Here is a 23,961-nt window from a genome sequence, read left to right on the forward strand (position 1 = left end):
ATTTAGTCTCAAACACCATGGTTCGGCTCATTCATAAAAGTAGATAGAGACTGAGTTTCAAAAATCTAGAACAGCAAAGGTCCGGTCATTGTCCAAATAATCAGCAAGGTGGTGCTGTAATACCTCTGTGATACCACTTATCTTCTGCATGGAATTACACAGGAGATGTCATTTGGACTCAATTATCCTCACCATTGTATTTTAAGCATCTGGAAAGTGGGGCCATAGCTGGAGAACGACCAGCTCCATGGTCGTTCTTACCCCTGCACTCTTCCTATAGATGCTTATGGAGTCAACCTAGATGGCTGAGTTCCAAACTAATGAGGCCACATTTGAGCCATAACAACTTGCAGTTTCTAACAATTCTAGAAATGAATAACTCCTTAGGACCTACACCACAAAAATCCTTTCTTAGAATCTTTATGTAATTTGAATGTCTAAAATATGAAGACATTGGGAGGACTTCCTGGCAGTCCAGGGCTTAAGACTTAGTCTTCCAATGCAGGAGTATGGGTTTGATCCCTGGTTGGGAAGCTAAGATCCCACATGTCTCAAGGCCAAAAAAAAAAAAACAACATAAAACAGAAGCAATATTGTAACAAATTCAATAAAGATTTTAAAAATGATCCACATCAAAAAAATCTTTTAAATAAATAAAAATAAAAGACGAAGGTATGCGTCATAGTGGTTAAGAGTATAGACTGCAAATTCACACTCTTCAGGATCAAATTCCACCTCATGAGCTAGACATTGATTGATCAACCTAGTCACACTAAGCCCGTAGTTCCCTAACCTGGCTGCACATTAGAGTCACCAGAAAAGCTTCTACAGCCTGTTGCCCAGGCTGCACTGCACATAATTTAAATCAGAATGTCTGGGACTCAGAGAAGGCATCAGTACTTTTTAAAGATCTCCAAGTGATTTCACTTATCTTCCCGTGGCCAGAGCATAAAGGGCGAAATGCTGCACAGGTGATTCCAATTTAAAGCTGACATGAAAAGCAAGGCATTAACTAGTTCATCCCAGGTGGCTCAGAATTCGCCTGCAATGTGGAAGACCTGGGTTCGATCCCTAGGTCAGGAAGATCGCCTGGAGAAGGAAATGGCAACCCACTACAGTATTCTTGTCTGGGAAATCCCATGGACAGAGGAGCCTGGTGGGCTATGGGGTCGCAAAGAGTCAGATACTACTGAGCGATTAAGCACACACAGCACAGCTAGTCTTTAGTTCTGATCTGTTAGAATTGCTGCCAGGATATTTATAAAGAACTTGACAGAGTGCTCAGCACACAGCAAGAGCTCCAGAGTTATATTACAATAGTAGTTATTACTAAGTGTTCATTAGCAGAAGCTTTAAAACAACTAATGACAAAGAATATGTTAATACAAAAATCTGTTCTATAATGAGAAGGGCTTCAGCGGCTCTGAATAATAATAGATGAACCCTGCCATATAGAGGGTTCAGAGCCCCAGCAAGGCTCTGGGGCTTGTCTATATAGTGAGATCTTTCTACCTTTTCCTTAAGCAAATTTTCTTGGTTAGAGTTCAAGAAGGGCTCTATGTTTGCTGAGTTAAAATCTAAAGTGAGTAGTCAGAGCAAGGATTTATTAAGATGCCATACTCAGAAAAGAAGGTCAGAGACTTGCATCAAGTCAAACCTTCAGTGTGGATCTCTTTACAGATCTCTTTTGGTAGCCCAAAGAGAAATGGCTCATGCAAGGCCAAGATTCAGCTACATTTCGCCCATCCAAGTACCAAACAGGTCTGACCCTGCTTAGCTTCCAAGATCAGGCATGTTCTGGGTGGTGTGACCACAGACTCAGCTACATATCTCATGAGTGAGAACAGCTGTGAAACAGCCCAGGAAGCCCAAGGAGCAGTGATTTCCGGCAGTGTTAGTAGAGCAGCGTTTTCCCTTCTCTGAAAGTAACCTGCACAATAACGTCTGCATTTTGAGCATGTACATTCAATCTAACCACTGCGATCTGCCCAAGGCCAAGGACAAGCATGCTGGATCAAGGACAATTTAGAACAATCCCATTAAACTTAATAATAAAGGCAAAATTTTATCCATCTACAGATTGCATCCTAGTGCTATTGTTGGAAGGTAGACAGCTGTGAGCCAAAAAAAAAAAAAACCATCAAATCCAAACAAAAGAATGTAAAATATTCTAAGTTACCAATTACCTCATTAACAATCCTCCTTCCCCCTCTTCATTTAGGTCTACTTGTCTCCTAGCTGGGCCTTCAGCACAGCTAGCAAATTTCAATATTTTTCCATTTCATGTTCCTGCTACTTGAAACACTTCCATCCCAGATGGAGAGGGCTTGATCTTTCAAATCATTCAGATCTTTTCTCAAATGTCCTAAATCAGAGAGGTCTCATACCTAATAATAGAACTCTCCATATGCTTCAATTTTCCTTCAAAACATTTTTATTACCTGACCTTATAGTTTGTGCTTATTTGTTTATTACCCCTCTCTCCCATTTGAATTTAAGTTCATCACCAGCTTGCTCAAAGTTGTCCTCCCAATGCCAAGGGCAATGCCTGGGAGGCAATCAATGTTCAGTAAAGATTTGTTGACTCAATGACTAAATAAATGAACAAATGGACAAATAAATAAATAAATGAATGAAATCTGGAATTTGACATAATAAAAATGTCATAAGTATTTTAAAATTAATTTTTACTGGAGTATAAAAATGCCGTAAGTATTAACGGAAATGCTTCTAGACTGTTTTTCATTTTAGTAACCACGGGACATCCAAGTAGTAGAAATAAATAATTCTTATGAACTTTTCAGAATTTCTTACTTATTTTTAAGAATAGAACAACCATGTTAATCTACTCATAAAAGAGGCATGATTTTTTACACTTGTTTTTCACTTACACTTGCTCTCTTGCTGTCACAAAAATTATATTAAAATTTTAATATGGTTTTAATTTCTTACCAACCAGTAAAATTATTCAAAGGGACATTATTGTTTAACCTGTTTTTTTGTGTTTTTTTTTTTTTACCTTGGAACCAGGCAGTCTGCTCTCTGAAGAGTCGTGGCATCCAGTTCGAAAAGCGATGCAATGTCATTTCCATGCGGGACTGAGACCAAAGTGTACATGATCTTCTCCCCTGCCTGGCGTTTCTTCTTTGAAGCTGGAAGATCCCCATCTCTCTGTTGAGGTGGTAGAATGTTTTTTACTTTTATTAGATTTGTTACTAAACTGGGAGAGAAGTTTAAATTTGCATGTATTTCTTCATTGGATTATAGTGATGCCTAGTTCACACACTCCAGAGGACTTCAGCTGGGCAAATTATCAAAGCAGCAACAGTCAAAATAGTTAGGGCCCTTCCCTGATATTAAACCTATTTTCACAGCAGTAATTTTGAGCATTCCACATTTAAAACAAACACAGAGGGACTTCCCTAGTGGTCCAGAGGTTAAGAATCCGCCTTCCAATGTAGATGACGTGGGTTTCAATCCCTGGTCTGGAAACTAAGATTGCACACGCCTGAGGGCAACTAAACCCTTGCACTGCACTGACTGAGCCTGAAAACTCTAGAGCCCGTGCTCCACAACTAGAGAAAACCTACACACCACAATGAAGACAGCTCAGCCAAACAAAGCAAACAAAAACACAGAAGAAACTGCCGAATCATCTAGATGTCATAAACTGGAAGCGTGGACGTGTTTCAGAGTTCCTGCCTAATCCCTAAAACACCATTGGGATATTAACTTAGAGTGAAGGAGAATCAACAGCAGGATTCCCATTCAGTTCACTGGCTATTCTAGAAGATCCCAGAAGATACTATAATGTCAAATAAAGTGAAGTCAAATGGAATAGAAGCCTTTATGATGAAACTCAGCCAATATTTCCACTACATCCCTACCATTTTAAGCAGAGAATAACACAAGACTGATGATTATGCATTTTCTCTTGAACTTCCCCAAGTTCCTATGTCCCATGGAAGGATCGATGTATAAGAAAACCAAAACAGGATACAGCAATTATAAGCTTGGTAATACTTCTACATATTTATTAAATCAACTAAATTTGAATATAAGAGAGGATGGCTGTCATTGTACCATCAAAGGAAGTTGAAAGAAAATATAGGAGGGAAGGGATGCTTGAAGGTAAATGAGAGCAGTTCATATCCAAAGACAAGCTTTGCTTTCAAGGTCGCCATGGCAATGTAGTACTACACCTGATCATTCCAAAATGTTCACCTAAAGCACCATCCCAAGGCTGTGAGCATCATTGTCCTTGGATCAGAAAATCCTTACCATTTCTTGCTGGTGTTTTCTGTAAATGGTGCACAAATTGGCAGCACCACTGACCTACAAATGGGCAGAGGAACTGCCAGGGTCTGAAGTAGAAGCAGGATTGCTATCTGCTAAATCTCACACAGCCTAGCAGTTCCTGGTAGCTCTTGGCATCTTTCACTTCTAGGCCCTCCACAAAGATTCAAGTTCAAACTTAAATGAAGATAGGAGTCTGGCAAACTCTCCCCAGGTAGTTTAATCCCCATAACAGTTGTTTCTTATCAGTAAGTATGAACTATGTGTATTCATCAGAAAACAGGTAACTTACTACACATTAGAAGGAAGTTTAGGGAAATAGGAAAGAAGGAAATGCAAAAACAGTAAGCAAATTACACTTGTGAATTTACACAAAGCTTCTCAGGGTACCCAAACCATTCCTTGGTTGTTCTTGCTAATCTTACAACAAAAATTTGAGAAAGAGGAAGAACATTATTTCATTTAAACAAAGAGATGAGTGCAGTTACCTGCAGGAGATGAAAGATGAGGGAAGGAGAGAAAGAAAGAAGATGGAGAAGGGGAGGACCAGAGGAGAAAGAGGGGGAGGAAAGAGAAAGGAGAGGAGAAAGAAGGGAACGAGATGGGGAGGAGGGAATAAAAAGGGGGAAAGGAGAGGGGAAAAGGAAGGAGAAGGGAGCAGTGAGAGCAGCAGTGAATGCTCAACTCCAAATTTAACTAGACATCTCAATCCATATCACCCAAAGCCAGAGGCCTGATCTGCAGCCCTTAGACATTGAATGAGTCACTCTTCAAAGAACAACCTTCTTTTAAGGTTTCTGAAAAAATTCTCATGGGTCAGAAGACCCAATTCACAGTCATCTGCAGTGAGGGCATGGAAATCTGTGAACTGAAAACAAAAGTCTTTGAAGGGCAAAACACCATCCCATCTTGAGAGAAGAAAACCTAAATGTCTTTAAATAACCCAATAAAAATGGCCTTGCCAGACAAGCAAGTTAGGAAAGAAGGCAGCCTGGGTAACATAATAGCTTAGGCTCATGAAATCTCAAGCTTGGGAAAGATCTTCATAGATCATCTGTGAGCTAAAAAGACTACTTCCCAAATAAATCTCTGGCAGCAGCTAGTCAAGTGAAATTCTATTACTTGAAATGTGTTCCTTTGCATCATGAAAACATTGGTCTTTAATTATTCCCTACTGAAATGTAGGCAGCCTTTGTGCCTTTCTACACTTTCATTTATTTCCTGTATTTCAACTCTCAAGACAGTTGAGGGAAAGAGTCTAAAGAAAGAAAAATAGTTGGAATGAGGAGGTCAAAATAAGGGAAGGAATGGGAAGTGTGGACACTAGAAGGAAAATAGGAATGTGTGAGAAAAATATGACACCAAAAGCACTTTCAATGAAAAATAATGATTGATAATCAAGCTTCCATGAAAATGAATTTCTCCTGCTCTGTGAAAGACACAGTCAAAAGACTGAGAAGATAAACCACAGACTGGGAGAAAATACTTGCAAAAGACATATTTAATAAAGGACTGGTATCCAAAATATACAAAGAACTCTTAAAATTCAATAATATGAAAACAATCGAATTCTTAAAAGGGCAAAAAACCTGAACAGATACCTCACCAAAGATGACATACAGGTGGTAAATACATATATGAAAAGATGATCAATATCAAATGTCATTAGGGAACAGCAAAGTCTCTAATTAGATCTCACTTGCAGCAATGATATCCCATATACACCTACTGAATGGCCAACGTCCAAAACACTGACAACACCAAAGGTGTTGTAGAACAACATGAACTCCCATTCATCACTGGTGGGAATGCAAAATGGTACAGTCACTTTGGAAGACATTCCAATGGTTTTACACAAAATGAAACACACTCTATACCATATGATTCGGCAATCATGCTCCTTGTCATTTACCCATAGGAGCTGAAAAGCTATGTCCACACAAAAACTTGCATCACAGCTTTATTTATACCTACCAAAACATAAAAGCAAACAAAACACCTTTCAGTAGGTGAGTGAATAATAAACTGTGGGACATTCAAACAATCGCATGTTATTCAGCACTAAAAAGAAATGAACTATCAAGCCATGAAAAGACATGAAGAAACCTTAAAGGCATAGTTAAAATGAAAAAAGCCAATGTGAAAAAGCTACATACTGTGTGACTTCAAACATATGGCAGTATGATATTCTGGAAAAAGCAAAATGATGGCACAGTAAAAAGATCAGGGCTGCCAGGGATGGGAGGGGAATGAGTAGGAAAAACACAGAGGATTTTTAAAGCAATGTAATTATTCTGTATGATACTTTTATAATGGATACATGTCATTCTACTTTAATCAGAGAGATAGAAAGTTCTACACCAAGAGTGAACCCTAACGTAAACTATGGACTTTGGGTGATAATGATGCGCCAAGGCAGGTTAACCAGTGTAATAAACGTACCTCTCTGGTAAAGGATGCTCATGGTAGGGGACGCTGTACTTTCGTGTGGGCAGCGGTATATGGGAACCGTCTGTATCTTCCACTGAATTTTGCTATGCATCTAAAATGCTCTTTACAAATGCCTGTTTTAAAAAAACCCAGTCTGTGTGTGCCACAACTATAGAGCGTACCCTCTAGAGCCCGGGAGCTGAATCTACTGAAGCCCAAGCACCCTAGAGCCCATGCTCTGCAACAAGAGAAGCCGCAGCAGTGAGAAGCCTGCACGCCGCAACTAGAGAGGAGCCCCAGCTCACTGAAGCCAGAGAAAAGCCCACACAGCGATGAAGACTCAGGACAACTGAAAATAAATAAGTAAAACTATTAAAAAGTACACAGTCTGAGAGGAAATATTTGTAAGTTATATATCTGATAAGGGACTTGTATCCAGAATATAAAAAGAACATTTACAACTCAACAGTTGTAAAGACAAATAACCCAATTAAAAATTGAACAAATGATGAGACCCAACATTTCTCCACAGAAGACAGAAAAATGGCCAAGAAATACTTGCAAAAGTGCTCAATCTCATTACTAAATAGGAAAATGTATTAGGATGGTTATTGTCAAAGTACAGACAATAACAACTGTTAGGATGTGGAGAGACTGTAACACTCAGTCTCCCCCCATATTGCTGAGGAACACACAAGCAGCCGCTTAGGAAGAGTTTGGTAGTTCTTCAAAATATTAAACATATAACCAGCAATTCTAGGCTTCCCAGGTGGCGCTAGTGGTAAAGAACCTGCCTGCCAATGCAGGGGATGTAAGAGACATGGACTCAATCCCTGGGTCGGAAAGATCCCCTGGAGGAGGGCATGGCAACCCACTCTAGTATTCTTGCCTGGAGCAGCCCATGGACAGAGGAGCCTGGCAGGCTACAGTCCATAGGGTCGCACAGAGGTGGACATGACTAAAGAGACTTAGCACAGACGGAACCAGCAATTCTAATTCTAGGTATCTACCCAAAAGAAATGAAAGTATACGACCATGCAAAAACTTGCACATGAACGTTCATAACAGCTTCATTTATAATAGCTGAAAAGCAGAAATAAGCCAAAAGCCCATCAAATGATAAACAAAATATGGTACATGCACCAAATGGAATATTATTTGGACATGAAAAGGAATGACATACAGATACATGCTACATGTATGCATTTTATTATGTTAAGTGAGAGAAGCCAGACACTTAAAGGCCATATATTGTATAATTCCATATATGAAATATTCAGAAAAGGCAAATTCAGAGAGACAGTAGATCTGGGTTGATAGGGGCTGCTAGTAGATATAGACTTTCTTTGGTGGGGGTGATTTAAAAAATGTTCTAAAATTAGATAGTGGTTGCAGATTCACAACACTGTACCTTCTAGGATAATTCTTATGGTATGTGAATAATAACTTAGTAAAGCTGTTGAAGGAAGAAAGGAAAGGAAAGAGTGGGGAGGGAGGGAAGATGGAAGAGACAGGGAGGTAGAGGAGGAGGAAGGGACAGAGGGAGGGAGGGAGGGAAGAATAAAAGAACCAACTAACCAACCCAAAAGTACACTGTTTCATTATCTCTGCCATCCAACTCAACATGAAAATCCAAATATTATACTAAGATATGGATGAAGGAAGTAGCTTTCCCTGGCGGCTCTGAAATGTACTGGTGACACAGGAATCACACTTCTGTCCGCCTCCAAATAACTGAGTCGAGGTCTCAAGAAGATCTACACAATCCTCTTATACAGGGCCCAGTAGAATGTACCATATGCGACCAGGAACTCCTTCTCAATAGTAAAAATGGTGGTGACATCTGATATTGAAGATAAAAATCACTACAATGAAGAAGGCAGAGAAAGAGGAATGGGGAGATTTAAGAAGAGAAAATGCTAATTCTGAAAGGAAAAAAAGGAAATTCTTTTTTTATTATAACATGAAAACTTGGGGAGAAATAGATCAGGAGAATTACAATCACAAAGAAATATTATAAAAGAGCTCTTTTTTGTACTTGGCAATGCTATTGCAGCCAAAAGAAAGAACCACCAACATAATGAGTGTTATTAATACACATGAGGGAAGACTGCCTCAGAATGGAAGAATGCAGAAATAAAGGATGAGATCAGGCAGTTGTAGGAAAAAAAAACTCAAAGGATTTTTGACACAAGTGGCTTAAATGTAGTATCAAAAAGGCACAATTAAAACACAATTTTAGCTAAGGAAAATAAAATCTAATCAATTATATTGAACCATATTTGAAGAAGGGCTTCTCTGGTAGCTCAGATGGTAAAGAATCCACCTGCAATGCAGAAGACCCAGGTTTGATCCCTGTGTTGGGAAGATCCCCTGGAGGAGGAAAAGGCAACCCACTCCAGAATTCTTGCCCAGAGAAGTCCACGGATAGATGAGCCTGGTGGGCTAGAGTCAACGGCACTGCAAAAAGTCAGACGTGTCTGAGCAATGAACTTTCATACACTTCACTTTCGTATTTGAAGAAATGTTTTATTAACAGAAGATAAGCATGTACCCTAAATATTGGAGAATCAATGAACACGTATTTGACAGTTTCTCTCACTGTAGGCCAATGTAGATGCAACAAATTAGTATTCCAGTCTTTCTGGAGGCATTCCATATCCCTAAAAGGTATCTGTGCTATCTGCACACCAATCTTCTCATCATAATTTAGCTTTTGATGGAGACTTTCCTTCAGGGAAAATGCACTAACTGCCCCAAGGCTTCATGTCTACTCAGCAACTGAGAGGGCTTCCCCAGTAGCTCAGTGTAAAGAATCTGCCTGCAGTGCAGGGATGCAGGTTCAGTCCCTGGGTTGGGAAGATGCCCCGGAGTAGGAAATTGCAACCCACTCCAGTATTCTTGCCAGAAAAATCCCATGGACAGAGGAGCCTGGTGGGCTACAGTCCATAGGGTTGCAAAGAGTAGGCTATGAATAAGCGACTGAGCACAAGCACGGGGAGCTGAGAGAGGACTTTGTGATTATACATCAGTCATTTGTGAATTCATTTAGTGGAGCCAATCCTCCTGTCTACACTCTTTTTCCTCTTTTGAAAAGCTAATAAAATGAATTTTCTGGACATATAAAGGGAGAGCAGGTCCAGGATCCTAGAGACTGCCCTCCTACTGAAATGGAGCAGGACCCTATGGTCCTTGTCCCCCATGTCCTCAGCCTGCCTTTTGTCCATGGAAAAACTTTAGCCAAAGAATAGGTTTAATCACTGAAGTGAGAACAGAATGCAGAAACAAAGGAAACCAGTCAAAGGAGACCAAATAATAATAGTTTAGCCATTAAGCAGAGTCAAGGACCTTTAGTTCCTCCTCAAGGGCTACAGATAATATTCTGAGCCATAGTCTATGAGCTGTTTTGCAGATACTGAAACTCACACAGAGTGGAAGAAGTTAACTACATGATGACCAAACTGTAGCCATGACATAAGCTGCCACAATTCAGAGAACTGGCCTCAAAGAAATGGAAACAAAGCAACCTTGGAAATGAAGATTAACTGTACTTAAAACAATTAAGATGATATTGATCAGACCACCAATGACCGATTTTAAGATGACTGTCAGGACTGACTGTGCTGTTTCTGCATGTAGCCCCCTCCCTCTGTCTATAAAAGCTCTTGCCTCCAGACTGTTGAGGCGGGGAGAGGAAGGGGACAGGGTTGGGGGCGGGGAGGAGTTGGCTTTGGACAGGCATCTGTCCTCTCCCCCTATCCCCCACCAGTTGCCAGCCTCCGAAATAAAGCAGTTTCTACCAACCTGGCCTCTTTAATGGCTTCTGAGCAATGAGCAGCTGAACCCCACTTTCTATTATATCCCACTTGGTAATATTTCCCTGTGGAATCCTGGTAAGAGTGATCAGAGACCTCTCTAGTTTGACACTCTTACAGTGAACAATAAAAATCCTTGCCATACAGAAACCTCACTTATTAGGATTAACCAAAAGCTCACTTTAAATTACTCATACTATTTAAGACCTGTGGTTTAACTTTAATTACACAGGATAAATGGAATGTATATTGTACCCCCAAATCATCTGCTTAGGTCCTTGGGGATAAAAAGCTTTACTGAACAGATAAGTGCCATTTATAAAAGCATGACAGTTGTTTATTTGGGAATAGGAGCTTCTAACACATTTAGAAGTTTTTTTAAAACAGTGCTGTAGTCTAAACCTTTCTGTTATTAATCTCTTGTACTCTGTTAATTTGCTTAACAAGCTGTCATAAGCAGTTTGATAGCAAACTTCAAGCTAGCCCTTTGGAATTTTTTAAACAATGAAATGTGAATAATGAGTTATAGTATACAATTTATAAATGAATGGATTGAGTTTCAATATACAAGAAAATTAAAGCTTTATTCCCATAATACAAAAACAGTTTTGTTCAAAATCGTGTGCTTGTGGCTTTTGTTTATAAACCCACATCTCTTTAAAGGAAAAAAAAAAGACCCCAAAACACTAGTTCCCTGTTGAGAATTACAGAAGCACACTTCTCTCCCTCTTTGCATCATGAAAATACATTACGGTACAACAGAGCTTAAACAGGTGTTAAATTTAACATCAGCTCGTTCTCCCAAACTCTCTCAATTTAGGGCATGCAGGGCCTCAGAATGTTAACCTAGTCTGCTGGGCTTTTAGAAAACTAGCATTTACACTTGGAAGGAAAGGCACACCGTCTCTCAGACTATGTAAGTCGAAAATCCCGTATGGGAAGCCAGAGAGGATACTAATGGCTCGTTGGCTTCTCCAGCTCCCGGGGGCCCTGCCGGGGCTTAACAGCAGGCAGCCTCCTGTAACACCTTCTCTGTTGACTCATTTGTGAGTCATCGAATTTTTAGCAGAGACATCACGTAGGGATTCTGCTGTGAGGAGCCAGAGACATTCGGTAAGAAATAATGTATGCGTTTTCAGGGCTGATTCAGACCTGTGCGCAGCCACTGCAGCCTAAGATGTGCAGGCATCTGTGTCTGGGTCCAGACCCTCTGGGGCTCTCACTGCAGACTTTATGTAACAGACACAACCCTGCCAGTTAAAGCTGCAAACACTGCTTCTCTTGCCAGGGTTCCTTCGCAATCAAGTGCTCTCAAACGAATTCCTAATACGACCCCTTTTTTCTTTCTTTTCCTTATCATCTTACCACTGATGAATATATATAGTAATATTCAAAGAACTGGGAGGGGGTCTTCTTTCAGAATCTGTCCCCCTAAAGAAAAAATCTATAGAAGTTTCAAGTCTATTTCAGCAAAGTTTCATGCTTCCTAGAACATTTCTGTTTCATGTATGTTTTTGATGGTTCTCAAAGGAAGACAATCTGGCTCCTAGGAGATACTTGGTCATTTACAGAAATACTTTTAGTTGCCACACTTGGGTGGGGAGAGAACAGGAAGGCCACTCCTGGAATCTAGTGAGAAGAGTCCATGGACACTGCTAAAAATCCTACAATGCAAAGGACAGCCTCTACACCAAAGAATGATCTAACCCAAATATTAATATATCAGGATTTCTGGGGTTGAGAATCCCCAGCAGAGACAAAAGACATTCCCTCAAAAAATCAGATCACATTCCACAGAAATAAAGTAAGTGAAAATGGGTGGTGTTATCCTCCAAAAAGTCCCCTTCAAAGAGCCATCTGAAAAGATGCAGGCTTTCACGGAGAAAAAAACTAATGACTGTCAGGTTCCCAGCTGGGCTTGATACAGTTCCAATATTTACAGGGTCCCTGTGGATGCTGTACATTTGTAAGATTGGAAATAATAGGCTTCTTTGTAGAATAAATACAGCAATTTGGGTCTTAATGGGAGCTCTGACACACTCTGCCTCATTTCAGCGGCACCATCCATTAACCTTTGAAACTTCAAAAATGGAAGGCAACACTTGATAAAGGTTTCTGAATTACAGGAAAAATATTAACTGGATATTAAATAGGCAACATAAGGAAAATTAGAAAAGAAAATAATTAGCATGGTCACAGTGAATTCAGTGTTACTGGAACCTAGATCTGAGGTGAGATAGCATTGTTTTGGGAAACAGATATCATTTTTCACAGGCTACACTCCAAATGTTCCTCTGTTTCCTTTCTTAGACAGAAACGTCATTATTGCTAGGTGGTAAATGGTGTATAAAATGAGCAGCCATATTGTTCGCTTTACTGCTCCATATTCTCAGGTTTATTTACTCTCAAGCTAGTGGTTTTAGACAGAAAAGAAAATGAAATCAAGTGTCCCAGTTGGATGTGCTTCTGATGACAGATGAGAGCCAATCATAAAATTCTACAGCAAAAGCAAATCCACCTGTGTGGTATGCAATTAAAGAATCACTAGTAACACTGCTTAAACAGAAGGGTGCTTAGGAGGTGGAGAGAAACTGTACTTCAGAATACAAAGAAACAAAATCTAACAAGTCTAAGGCTTGATTAACACAAAGAGTGAACTTCACCATGGATCGATTACTTATTTATACGCTCTGTGCGGCTCCATAAGCCTTCACACACTATATTCTTCCCCTCATCTCTGCCCAGAAGCATCAATAGCATCTCCAAATGGTATGGAGTGTAAAAAAGATGTGCACAGAAGATTTAATTTAACTACACAATTTGAAGCTTTGATATGAGGCCCTCTTAAGAGAAACAACTTACACTTTTTTAACCTACTGACATCTTTTACACAATGAGTTGTCCATCCGCCTGCTTTGATTTTTATCCGCATGACATGCAAGTGAGGGATGTAGGGCAAACATCTTCATTCTATCAAACCGGTGAAGAAACTGAGTCTCAGGAAAGCTACCTGACTTGTCTGAGGCTACGCAAATTTATGGTGGTGCTAAAGCAGAGCTCTCTTGTCTCTACACCACGCTCAAGAAGCCATACAGAATATCACAGAAATAAACCTTGACAAGGAGAAAAACAGTCCTTGACATCCAACAGCTGGCCTGGTATATGAGCCAGGCCTTGGAGTTGCTAGGAGCTGGCCTGACACTCGAGCTGGGCCTGGTGAATATGGACAATTTCACAAAACAGCAACACTAGATAAGGCCACTTAATGACTGGAGTGGATCAAGACAAAACACCACCACTTCATAACCATGTCTGAACACCAACAGATTGTGAATATTGTACGAGCCACAAAAAAAATGATGATCCTGTTCTCCTCTACCAAGTATGAGCAACTACTGCCTCTTTAGCAAGGACATGGAGCTCACCTACCCTGCCCATAGATAAAATGTATTAAGACACCTCTTCATCCTCACAGCATTCCTATACACAGCAAAGCTTTACCTGTTTAAGTCATCCCCAAAATCAACTGCATAAGCCCAAACCCTAAAATAGGTTCTTCCTAACACGTGCTCACTGAGATACCCCACAGTTCCCCACAGTGTGAGTACAAAGAGTAATGAACCCCATTTATTCAAGAAGGCATATTTTCCTGGTGGTCTCTGATTAGAACCATTGTGAGCACAAACAAGCTTACAAGAACACACTGTGCTTTTTAAACATGGCTACTGATGGCGTGTTCCTAAGTCATCAGAAGGTAAGAGCCCAACAATCCTGGTACAGCTACTTGAAAATCGAGGCAAGAAAAGCCCATACCAGGGGATAAAATTGAATTACAAACAAAAGATCCAATTTATCTTAAAAAAAAAAAAAAAACTACTTCTCTATTTAAAGATATTTTGACACGAATTAAAGTTTTTACTGGATCAGTGACCTGATACTTCCGTTTATTTCTATTGTAAACATGATAATCATTTTGCAGAGAGGAGTCAAACAGGACTGACTCAGGTCCAGAAATTCCGATTTGATTCATCACCACCATAATCATTATCCTCACAAAACATAAATCTGCATACCAATATACAACAGTAATCACTTTATTCCAATGGTTTCCATCAAACAGCAGAATTTTGGGTGATGCAGTAATAATACCTGCTCATTCCAAAAGGGATGGCTAAATTCCTACCAAATTGTATTATAGACTTTGTCTATTTTATATCAAAATATATGACTAAATTGCTTTTAGGGCTTCCCAGGTGGCATTAGTGGTAAAGAATCTGCCTGCAATACAGGAGACATAAGAGACACTGGTTCGATCCCTGAGTGGGGAAGATTTCCTGAAGAAGGAAATGGCAACCCACTCCAGTATTCTTGCCCAGAGAATCCCATAGACAGAGGAGCCCCGCGGGTAGGCTACAGTCCATAGGGTCACAAAGAATAGGACACAACTGAAGTGACTTAACACGCATACAAATTGCTTTTAAAGAAATCCAGCCCTACTGAGAGTCACATATAGAAAAGGAGGTAATCAGATATATGAAGCAGTAGACACCATGGGGCAACAGCAAGTTGTACTCAGTTTAAAACAGTTCAGTACAATTCACTTCATTTGCTCAGTCATGTTGAGCTCTTTGCAAACCCATAGGATGCAGCATGCCAGGCTTCCCTGTCCATCACCAACTCCCGGAGCTTGCTCAAACCCATGTCCATCAAGCCAGTGATGTGATCCAACCATCTCATCCTCTGTCGTTCCCTTCTCCTTCTGCCTTCAATTTTTCCCAGCATCACAGTTGTTTCCAATGAGTCGGTTCTTCACATCAGGTGGCCAAAGGATTGGAGCTTCAGCTTTAGCATCAGTCCTTCCAATGAATATTTAGGACTGATTTACTTTAGGATGGACTGGTTGGATCTCCTTGCAGTCCAAGGGACTCTCAAGAGACATCTCCAACACCACAGTTCAAAAGCATCAATTCTTCGGCATTCAGCTTTCTTTATAGTCCAAATCTCACATCTATATATGACCACTGGAAAAACCTTATCCTTGACTAACTTTTGTTGGCAAAGTAATGTCTCTGCTTTTTAACATGCAGTCTAGGTTGGTCATAGCTTTCCTTCCAAGGAGCAAGTGTCTTGTAATTTCATGGCTGCAATCACCATCAGCAGTGATTATGGAGCCCCCAAAAATAAAGTCTCTCACTGTTTCGTTTCCCCATCTATTTGCCGTGAAGTAATGGGACCTGATGCCATGATCTTAGTTTTCCGAAAGTTGAGTTCTAAACCAACTTTTTCACTTTCCTCTTTCACTTTTATCAAGAGGCTCTTTAGTTCTTCTTCGCTTTCTGCCATAAGGGCAGTGTCATCTGCGTATCTGAGGTTATTGATATTTCTCCCGGCAATCTTGATTCCAGTTTGCACTTCATCCAACCCAGCATTTCACATGATGTACTCTGCATATAAGTTAAATAAGCAGGGTGACGATATACAGCCTTGACGTACTCCTTTCCCAATTTGGAACTAGTCCGTTGTTCCATGTCCAGTTCTAACTGGTGCTTCTTGGCCTGCATACAGGTTTCTCAAGAGGCAGGTCAGGTGGTCTGGTATTCCCATCTCTTTCAGAATTTTCCACAGTTTGTTGTGATCCACACAGTCAAAGGCTTTGGTGTAGTCAATAAAGCAGAAGTAGATATTTTTCTGGAACTCTCTTGCTTTTTCTGTGAATCAGTGGATGTTGGCAATTTGATCTCTGGTTCCTCTGCTTTTTCTAAATCCAGCTTGAACATCTGAAAGTTCACAGTTCACGTACTCTTGAAGCCTGGCTTGGAGAATTTTGAGCATTACATTCCTAGCGTGTGAGATGAGTGCAATTGTGCAGTAGTTTGAACATTCTTTAGCATTGCCCTCTTTGGGATTGGAATGAAAACTGACCTTTTCCAGTCCTGTGGCCACTGCTGAGTTTTCCAAATTTGCTGGCATATTGAGTGCAGCACTTTCCGAGCATCATCTTTTAGGATTCAAAATAGCTCAACTGGAATTCCATCGCCTCCACTAGATTTGTTCGTAGTGATGCTTCCTAAGGCCCACTTGACTTCGCATTCCAGGTTGTCTGGCTCTAGGTGAGTGACCACACCATCATGGTTATCTGGGTCATGAAGATCTTTTTTGTATAGTTCTTCTGTGTACTCTTTCCACCTCTTTTTAATATATTTTGCTTTTGTTAAGTCCATAGCATTTCTGTCCTTTATTGTGCCCATTTTTGCATGAAATGTTGAAATGTCACCTTGGTATCTCTGATTTTCTTGAAGAGATCTCTAGTCTTTCCCAGTCTACTATTTTCCTCTATTTCTCTGCATTAATCGCTGAGAAGGCTTTCTTATCTCTCCTTGCTATTCTTTGGAACTCTGCATTCAAAAGGGTATATCTTTCCTTTTCTCCTTTGTTTTTCGCTTCTCTTCTTTTATCAGCTATTTGTAAATCCTCTTCAGACAACCATTTTGCCTTTTTGCATGTCTTTTTCTTGGGGATGATCTTGATCCTCCTATACAATGCCACTTCCATCTACAGTTCTTCAGACACTCTATCAGATCTAATCCCTTGAATCTATTTTGTCACTTCCTACTGTATAATCATAAGGGGTTTGATTTAGGTCATACCTGAATGGTTGAGTGGTTTTCCCTACTTTCTGAAATTTAAGTCTGAATTTTACATAAGTTCCTGATCTGAGCCACAGTCAGCTCCTGGTCTTGTTTTTGCTGACTGTGTATAGCTTCTCCATCTTCGGCTGTAAAGAATATTATCAATCTGAATCTGGAATTGATTATCCAGTGATGTCCACATGTAGAATCTTCTCTTGTGTTGTTGGATGACCAGTGCATTCTCTTGGCAAAACTCTTTTAGCCTTTGTCCTGCTTCATTCTGTACTAAATGGACAAATTTGCCTGTTACTGCAGTTATCTCTTGACTTCCTACTTTTGCATTCCAGTCGGGTGTTAATTCTAGAAGATCTTGTAGGCCTTCATAGAACCATTCAACTTCTTCCACATTACCGGTTGGAGTATAGACTTGGATTACTGTGATATTGAATGGTTTGCCTTGGAAACAAACAGAGATCATTCTGTCACTTTTGAGATTGCACATAAGAACTGCATTTCGGACTCTTTTGTTGACTATGAAGGCTATTCCATTTATTCTAAGGGATTCTTACCCACAGTAGTAGATATAATGGTCATCTGAGTTAAATTCACCCATTCCAGTCCATTTTAGTTCGCTGATTCCTAAAATGTCAATGTTCACTCTTGCCATCTCCTATTTGACCACTTCCATTTTACCTTGATTCATGGACCCAACATTCCAGGTTCCTATGCAATATTGTTCTTTACAGCATCAGACTTTACTTCCATCACCAGTCACATCCACAACTGGGCGTTGTTTTTGCTTTGGCTCAGCCTCTTCATTCTTTCTGGAGTTATATCTCCACTCCTCTCCAGTAGCATATTGGACACCTACCAACCTGGGGAGTTCATCTTTCCGTGTCATATCTTTTTGTCTTTTCATTCTTTTCATGGGGTTCTCAAGGCAAGAATACTGAAGTAGTTTGCCATTCCCTTCTCCAGTAGACCACATTTTGTCAGAACTCTCCACCTTGACACATCTGTCTTGGGTGGCCCCACAGGGCATGGCTCATAGTTTCACTGAATTAGACAAGGCTGTTCTATGTGATCAGTTTGATGAGTTAAAACATTTAGTTATATCTTTTTTGTGCAACTAATTTCAGACAATCGAAATTATTCGCTAGAATGTTTACGATTAGGCATGAAAATGTTGAGAAGTTTTGTTCTCTTAAGTATGTTTTCAGATCATAAAAATTATTTAAACTTTCTATCTGGTCATATAAAATCAGTTTACTTATACATTTTGAACCACTTCTAGATGTTTACTAGCTTTTGTGTGTCATGGAAAACAGGAGTCAGGGTTGCCAGTTTTCTACTAAAAGAGGGGAAACTGAATCAGTTTAAAAAATAGTTCACAGTCTTTTCCTGTAGGAAACTGAGAAACAGGAGTTTGATTTTTTGGTCTTGTCCTTAGTTGTTTCTAAGGACAGCAGTTGCAGAAGTAACTTAAAAGTATAACAACAATAATATAAATGATAATTAGACATACCAAAAAAAAAAAGGAAATCTAGCCCATCATCTGGGCTTTATTTATATCACATCAAAGTGTCCTGAATTTCTGAATTGTTAATAAGTTTCAGGTATACAGCATCATAATTCAACATCCTATAGTACACAGTGATGACTACCAGAAGCCTAGTTACCATCTATCACCACACAGTTTCACTTGTACCCCAAACCCATTCCCTCTGGCACATCCCTTCCTCTCTAAAAGTTTATTGAATTAAATCATGTTGTCATCATTAAGTCATTTGCTTTACAAGTGGAGATGAGATGAGCAGGATGAATAATAATAAGTACTTTTAATGAAAAATGAGATCTTTTTGAGTAGCACAGGGTAGAATATTAGAAACAAAAATTATCTACTTTCTGAATAGTTCAATTTCTCTGCATAAATAAAACCCAAGTTATTTTGAATCAAAAATGATTTTTCCGTTGTCCTATTTTAATATTAGGTCACAATTCCACTCCTCTTTCCTAATTTCTATGCACTTCTGAAAACTAAACCTAGACCCAACATACCTCTGAGACCCAGCTGCCTTCAGCACTCTATCATAAATAGCCTCCAAATTGCTAGAAATCTCCTTAAATACCCACTACTGATCATCTTCTGATACTCTAAGCCACCTCATCATTTACTTTTATCTTTGATCCACAAACTCTACTCAGAGTCTCTCTCTCAGAGTCCCTAGTCTTCATATTGTCTACTAACTTTTCAATTTGTTCATATAAAATGTAAATAATATGCTTGTATTTTACGGAGAAAAAAAATAGTTCTACTCACCACATTTTTTCCTTCATTTTGGGCATCTCGATAATCAGGGTTAAGCTAAAAATCAAAAAAACAAAACTGGTTTTGAATTGCTATTAAAAGTACATTAACAAGAACAGTGATCTTTAATTCCAGTTCACTATATTCCCAGGGAAGCCTGGTGTGTTGCAGTCCATGCGGTCACACAGTCAGTTCAAACTGACCTGAACTGAACTGAACTGACCTAATACTCACAGGTGGCGAAGTGATCTGCCTGCCAATGCAGGAGACATGGGTTCGATCCCTGGGTTGGGAAGATCTCTTGGAGGAGGAAATGGCAGGCCACTACAGGATTCTTGCTTGGAAAATTCCATGGACAGAGGAGCCTGGTGGACAGGCTACAGTCCACGGGGTCACAAAGACTTGGACACAACTGAGCACACGCATGCACACACACCACGTATACTTAACTAAATTTCACATAAAAAGAGGATAAGAAAAAACGTATTATCAAATACCTTCAAATCCGAGTGGCAGGAAACTAAAGGTAAAATACCAAAGCTATGGCCTTTGTTTGTATCAAACAGTTGACATTTTTGAACAAGGAGAGCTGACAATCTCACCTCCTAGGAAGCATTCGAGAAACTTCATTTTGCCCACCACAAAACCTGCCATTGACCAATAATGCAGACACCAAGTTTTAAAAGTAGACCAAAGGCAAGTTTTAAGTGTGATTCAAGATCCTGTTGCACATGCTATACACACAAGAAAAGAAAGTCAAGCAAAAGAGGAACTATATACATACATATACACACACGCACACACACACATACATGTATCACCTATGTCAGCTAATGCATGAGGATTATTTAACAAAAAAGAACTCATGTCTCTGGGTTGGGCTGTGGAGTAGTTTGGGGGTCATTCCAATGAGAAGCATGAGATCCGGATATGCTGTGTGTTGGCCCACACATTTCCAGCTGGCTAGAATTCATAACTCCTGACTCCCAATGGACTTCAGTTCAGTTGCCCAGTCATGTCCAGCTCTTTGCAAACCCATGGACTGCAGCACGCCAGGCTTCCCCATCCATCACCAACTCCCGGAGCTTGCTCAAACTTATATCCATCGAGTCAGTGATACCATCCAACCATCTCATCCTCTTTTGTCCCCTTCTCCTCCTGCCTTCAATCTTTCCACCAGGCCACACAGTTTCAAAAAGACGTCCTTGTTGATCACTTGGTTTACAGGCTGTTTTCTCAAAATAACAAGCTGTCCAGTTGAATGTAATCCTATTAATATGAGTCAGTTTGTGTATACATTATGCAACACCAGGTAATTAAAGTCACCACTTAAGACATAAGGCTAGAGGTCTTTTTCAATATGATACTTGGTTAGTAGCTCTGACGAATGCCCCTGCCAATTAATTGCTAAATATTAATGAAGGTGCTGGAAAAAGATCAAAAAGCAAAATACTCTCAATAACATTTAAGACTTAGACTGAAAACAACCTAAACCTTAAATCTTCAGTGAATTGACAGTAATTATAAAGCTGGAGGAGAGGCAATACCTCCCCAGTTGTCATCTCACGGCAAATCTCAACCTCACTTCAGGCTAGTGGCCAAGTGAACACAGTTTAGAAGATACTGGCCGCGGTTCCATGATTTGCCTGCTGACCCACAGAACCTAAGTATTCACCAACCAAAGACCCATACAGAGGTGCTTCTCCATCCCTGAAAAGCTGCTATGGAATGGCAGAAAATTTTCCCCCCATCCTTCATCTCGGCTTCTCAGGTGGCACTAGTGGTAAAGAATCTGCCTGCCAACGCAGGAGACACAAGAGAATCAAGTTTGATCCCTCAGTCGGGAAGATCCCTTGGAAGATGAAATGGCACCCCACTCCAGTATTCTTGCCAGAAGAATCCCATGGACAGAGGAGTCTGGCAGGCTACATACAGTCCATGGCGTCACAAAGAGTCAGACACAACTGAGTATCTGAGAACATCCTTCCATCCACTCTCCAATACCTCTTTCTGTTTCTCATGATCAAAGAGATATAACAAAGCTCAGAAAGCAAATGGGCAGAAAGCAGAGGGGTCAGATGATGGCAGAGGGTTTTCTAAGGAGCTCTGCCTGAACAATCAGCGAGAAGAGAAAAAACTGTAGCTGCTGCAATCTGGAATGGCACTGAGTGATGATGGAGATAACGGAGAAATAGCAGAGGAGCCAGGAAGAGATACAACCGCAAGAGATCCCAGGGATGCAGAGTTGACACCTGCTGGAACTGGGAAGTAGGCAGGGACCCTGTAAGCTGTCCTGCAGCTAAAGATTCAGCAAGAGGATTGAGAAAAAGGAAGAGGAACAAAAAGACCATCCACTCAACCCTTCTGCTTCTGAGGATAATAAGGGAGGAAAGCATGAAAAAAACAATATGGGACAGATTACAAAGTATGTTAAAACATGGGGAATTTGTTCTCAGAGTCTTTCTGAGTATTGTCTATGGTATGCCTGCAAGCGTGCTCAGTCATGTCCGACTCTTTCCAACCCCATGGACTGCCCACCAGTCTCCTTCGTCCACGGGATTCTCCAGGCAAGAATACTGGGGTGGGTTGCCATTTCCTTCTCCAGGGGATTTTCCCCACCCAGGGATCGAACCTGCATCTCCCGCATTTCCTGCACTGGCAGGTGGATTCTTTACCCACTGAGCCACCTGGGAAGCCCAATATGATTCAAAATAAGTTTTCAGGAGATGGCTTGGCACATTCAAGAGAGTACAAGTAAACACTGCCTCTATATGAAGATAGCAAAATATGAACGGCTAAAAATGTAATATAAAATAATAAGATAAATAATAACATAATTAAAAAGTAAAGAATCACAATATAAAAAGAAGCTAAATTAAGGGGAATTTCAATAATAATGAAAACATACATAAATACAAAATTAAAGTCCATGTCAGCAGCAGAAATGAGCATAGTTGATGTTATAGGAAATGACTGATGCAAAGAACAAAAATTGAACAGCTATCTTTCTTTTTTTTTTTTACGTGTGGCCCTGGCAGGCGCGGGTCCCGGCTCCGCCGCTGCGGCTTCCGCTTCCCCGCCTTGCTCCGCCCCCTAGCCTTTCCTCTTCTTCCTCGAACAGCTATCTTTCAACACAGAGGAAACATGTAAATAAATGAAAATTAGGAAAAAGGAAATAGTCATAGAGGACCAGAGAATGGGGTATCAACTAATGGACCTTCAGAGTACTAAAAGGAAGAGAAAATAAGTGAAACATAGGCAATAATCAAAGATAGTGGAAAATAAAGCTTTCCTCAGATGAAGAAAGAACAGTGTATGCTGAGTTCAAATTCCAGGAGTTTCCTGCAGACCATATTCGAGGAAAATCAACTAAAAAGACACACTGATTTGAAGATGATGGGAAAGGTGGGGAGGAACAATGGTAGGGATATAAAACTGAGCTAGAAATTAGGCTTAGACAAAAATGTATATCATGTAACAGGAGACTGGATTAGCAAAACATGGCGTATTCAAGCAATGGCATACTAGTCAGCAATAAAACATAGAGCTGCTGATGTACATAACAAAAAAGGATCTCAAAAGTACATACCATGGACTATTACTCAATCGTAAAAAAAAAAAAAAAAAAAAAATGAAATCCTGCCATCTGCAACGTCATGGATGGACCTTGAGGGCATTATGCTAGGTGCAATAAGTTGGACAGAGATTGGCAAATACTGCAGGCTGCAGTCAACGGGGTCGCAAAGAGTCGGACATGACTGAGGGACTAAGCACAGCACAAGCAAATGCTGTATGAGCTCACCTGTATGTGGCATCCAAGACAAAGAAATAAAAAAGCAGAAAATGAACTTAGAGAACAAAGTAATGTCTCTGCTTTTGAATATGCTATCTAGGTTGGTCATAACTTTCCTTTCAAGGAGTAAGCGTCTTTTAATTTCATGGCTGCAGTCACCATCTGCAGTGATTTTGGAGCCCAGAAAAATAAAGTCTGACACTGTTTCCACTGTTTCCCCATCTATTTTCCATGAAGTGATGGGACCAGATGCCACGATCTTCGTTTTCTGAATGTTGAGCTTTAAGCCAACGTTTTCACTCTCCACTTTCACTTTCATCAAGAGGCTTTTGAGTTCCTCTTCACTTTCTGCCATAAGGGTGGTGTCATCTGCATATCTGAGGTTATTGATATTTCTCCCAGCAATCTTGATTCCAGCTTGTGTTTCCTCCAGTCCAGCGTTTCTCATGATGTACTCTGCATATAAGTTAAATAGGGTGACAATATACAGCTTTGACATACTCCTTTTCCTATTTGGAACCAGTCTGTTGTTCCATGTCTAGTTCTAACTGTTGCTTCCTGACCTGCATACAAATTTCTCAAGAGGCAGATCAGGTGGTTTGGTATTCCCGTCTCTTTCAGAATTTTCCACAGTTTATTGTGATCCACACAGGCAAAGGCTTTGGCATAGTCAATAAAGCAGAAATAGAT

The 23,961-nt window shown here is 40.2% G+C and overlaps 1 protein-coding gene across 2 annotated transcripts in view; it reads right to left on the minus strand.

Moving 5' to 3' along the window:
- ITPR2 (inositol 1,4,5-trisphosphate receptor type 2) overlaps positions 1–23,961 on the minus strand; it is a 584,772-nt gene that overhangs the window by 410,990 nt on the left and 149,821 nt on the right. For both annotated transcript variants that reach the window (XM_005902445.3, XM_070371231.1), the window contains 2 exons: positions 19,491–19,535; positions 3,020–3,171 (listed from right to left, as the gene is read on the minus strand). In XM_005902445.3, coding sequence (XP_005902507.2) covers positions 3,020–3,171; positions 19,491–19,535 — 197 coding nt within the window. The remainder of the gene's footprint in view (positions 1–3,019; positions 3,172–19,490; positions 19,536–23,961) is intronic.

Source organism: Bos mutus, chromosome 5, assembly GCF_027580195.1.
Source record: "Bos mutus isolate GX-2022 chromosome 5, NWIPB_WYAK_1.1, whole genome shotgun sequence".
Taxonomy (NCBI): Eukaryota; Metazoa; Chordata; class Mammalia; order Artiodactyla; family Bovidae; genus Bos; species Bos mutus.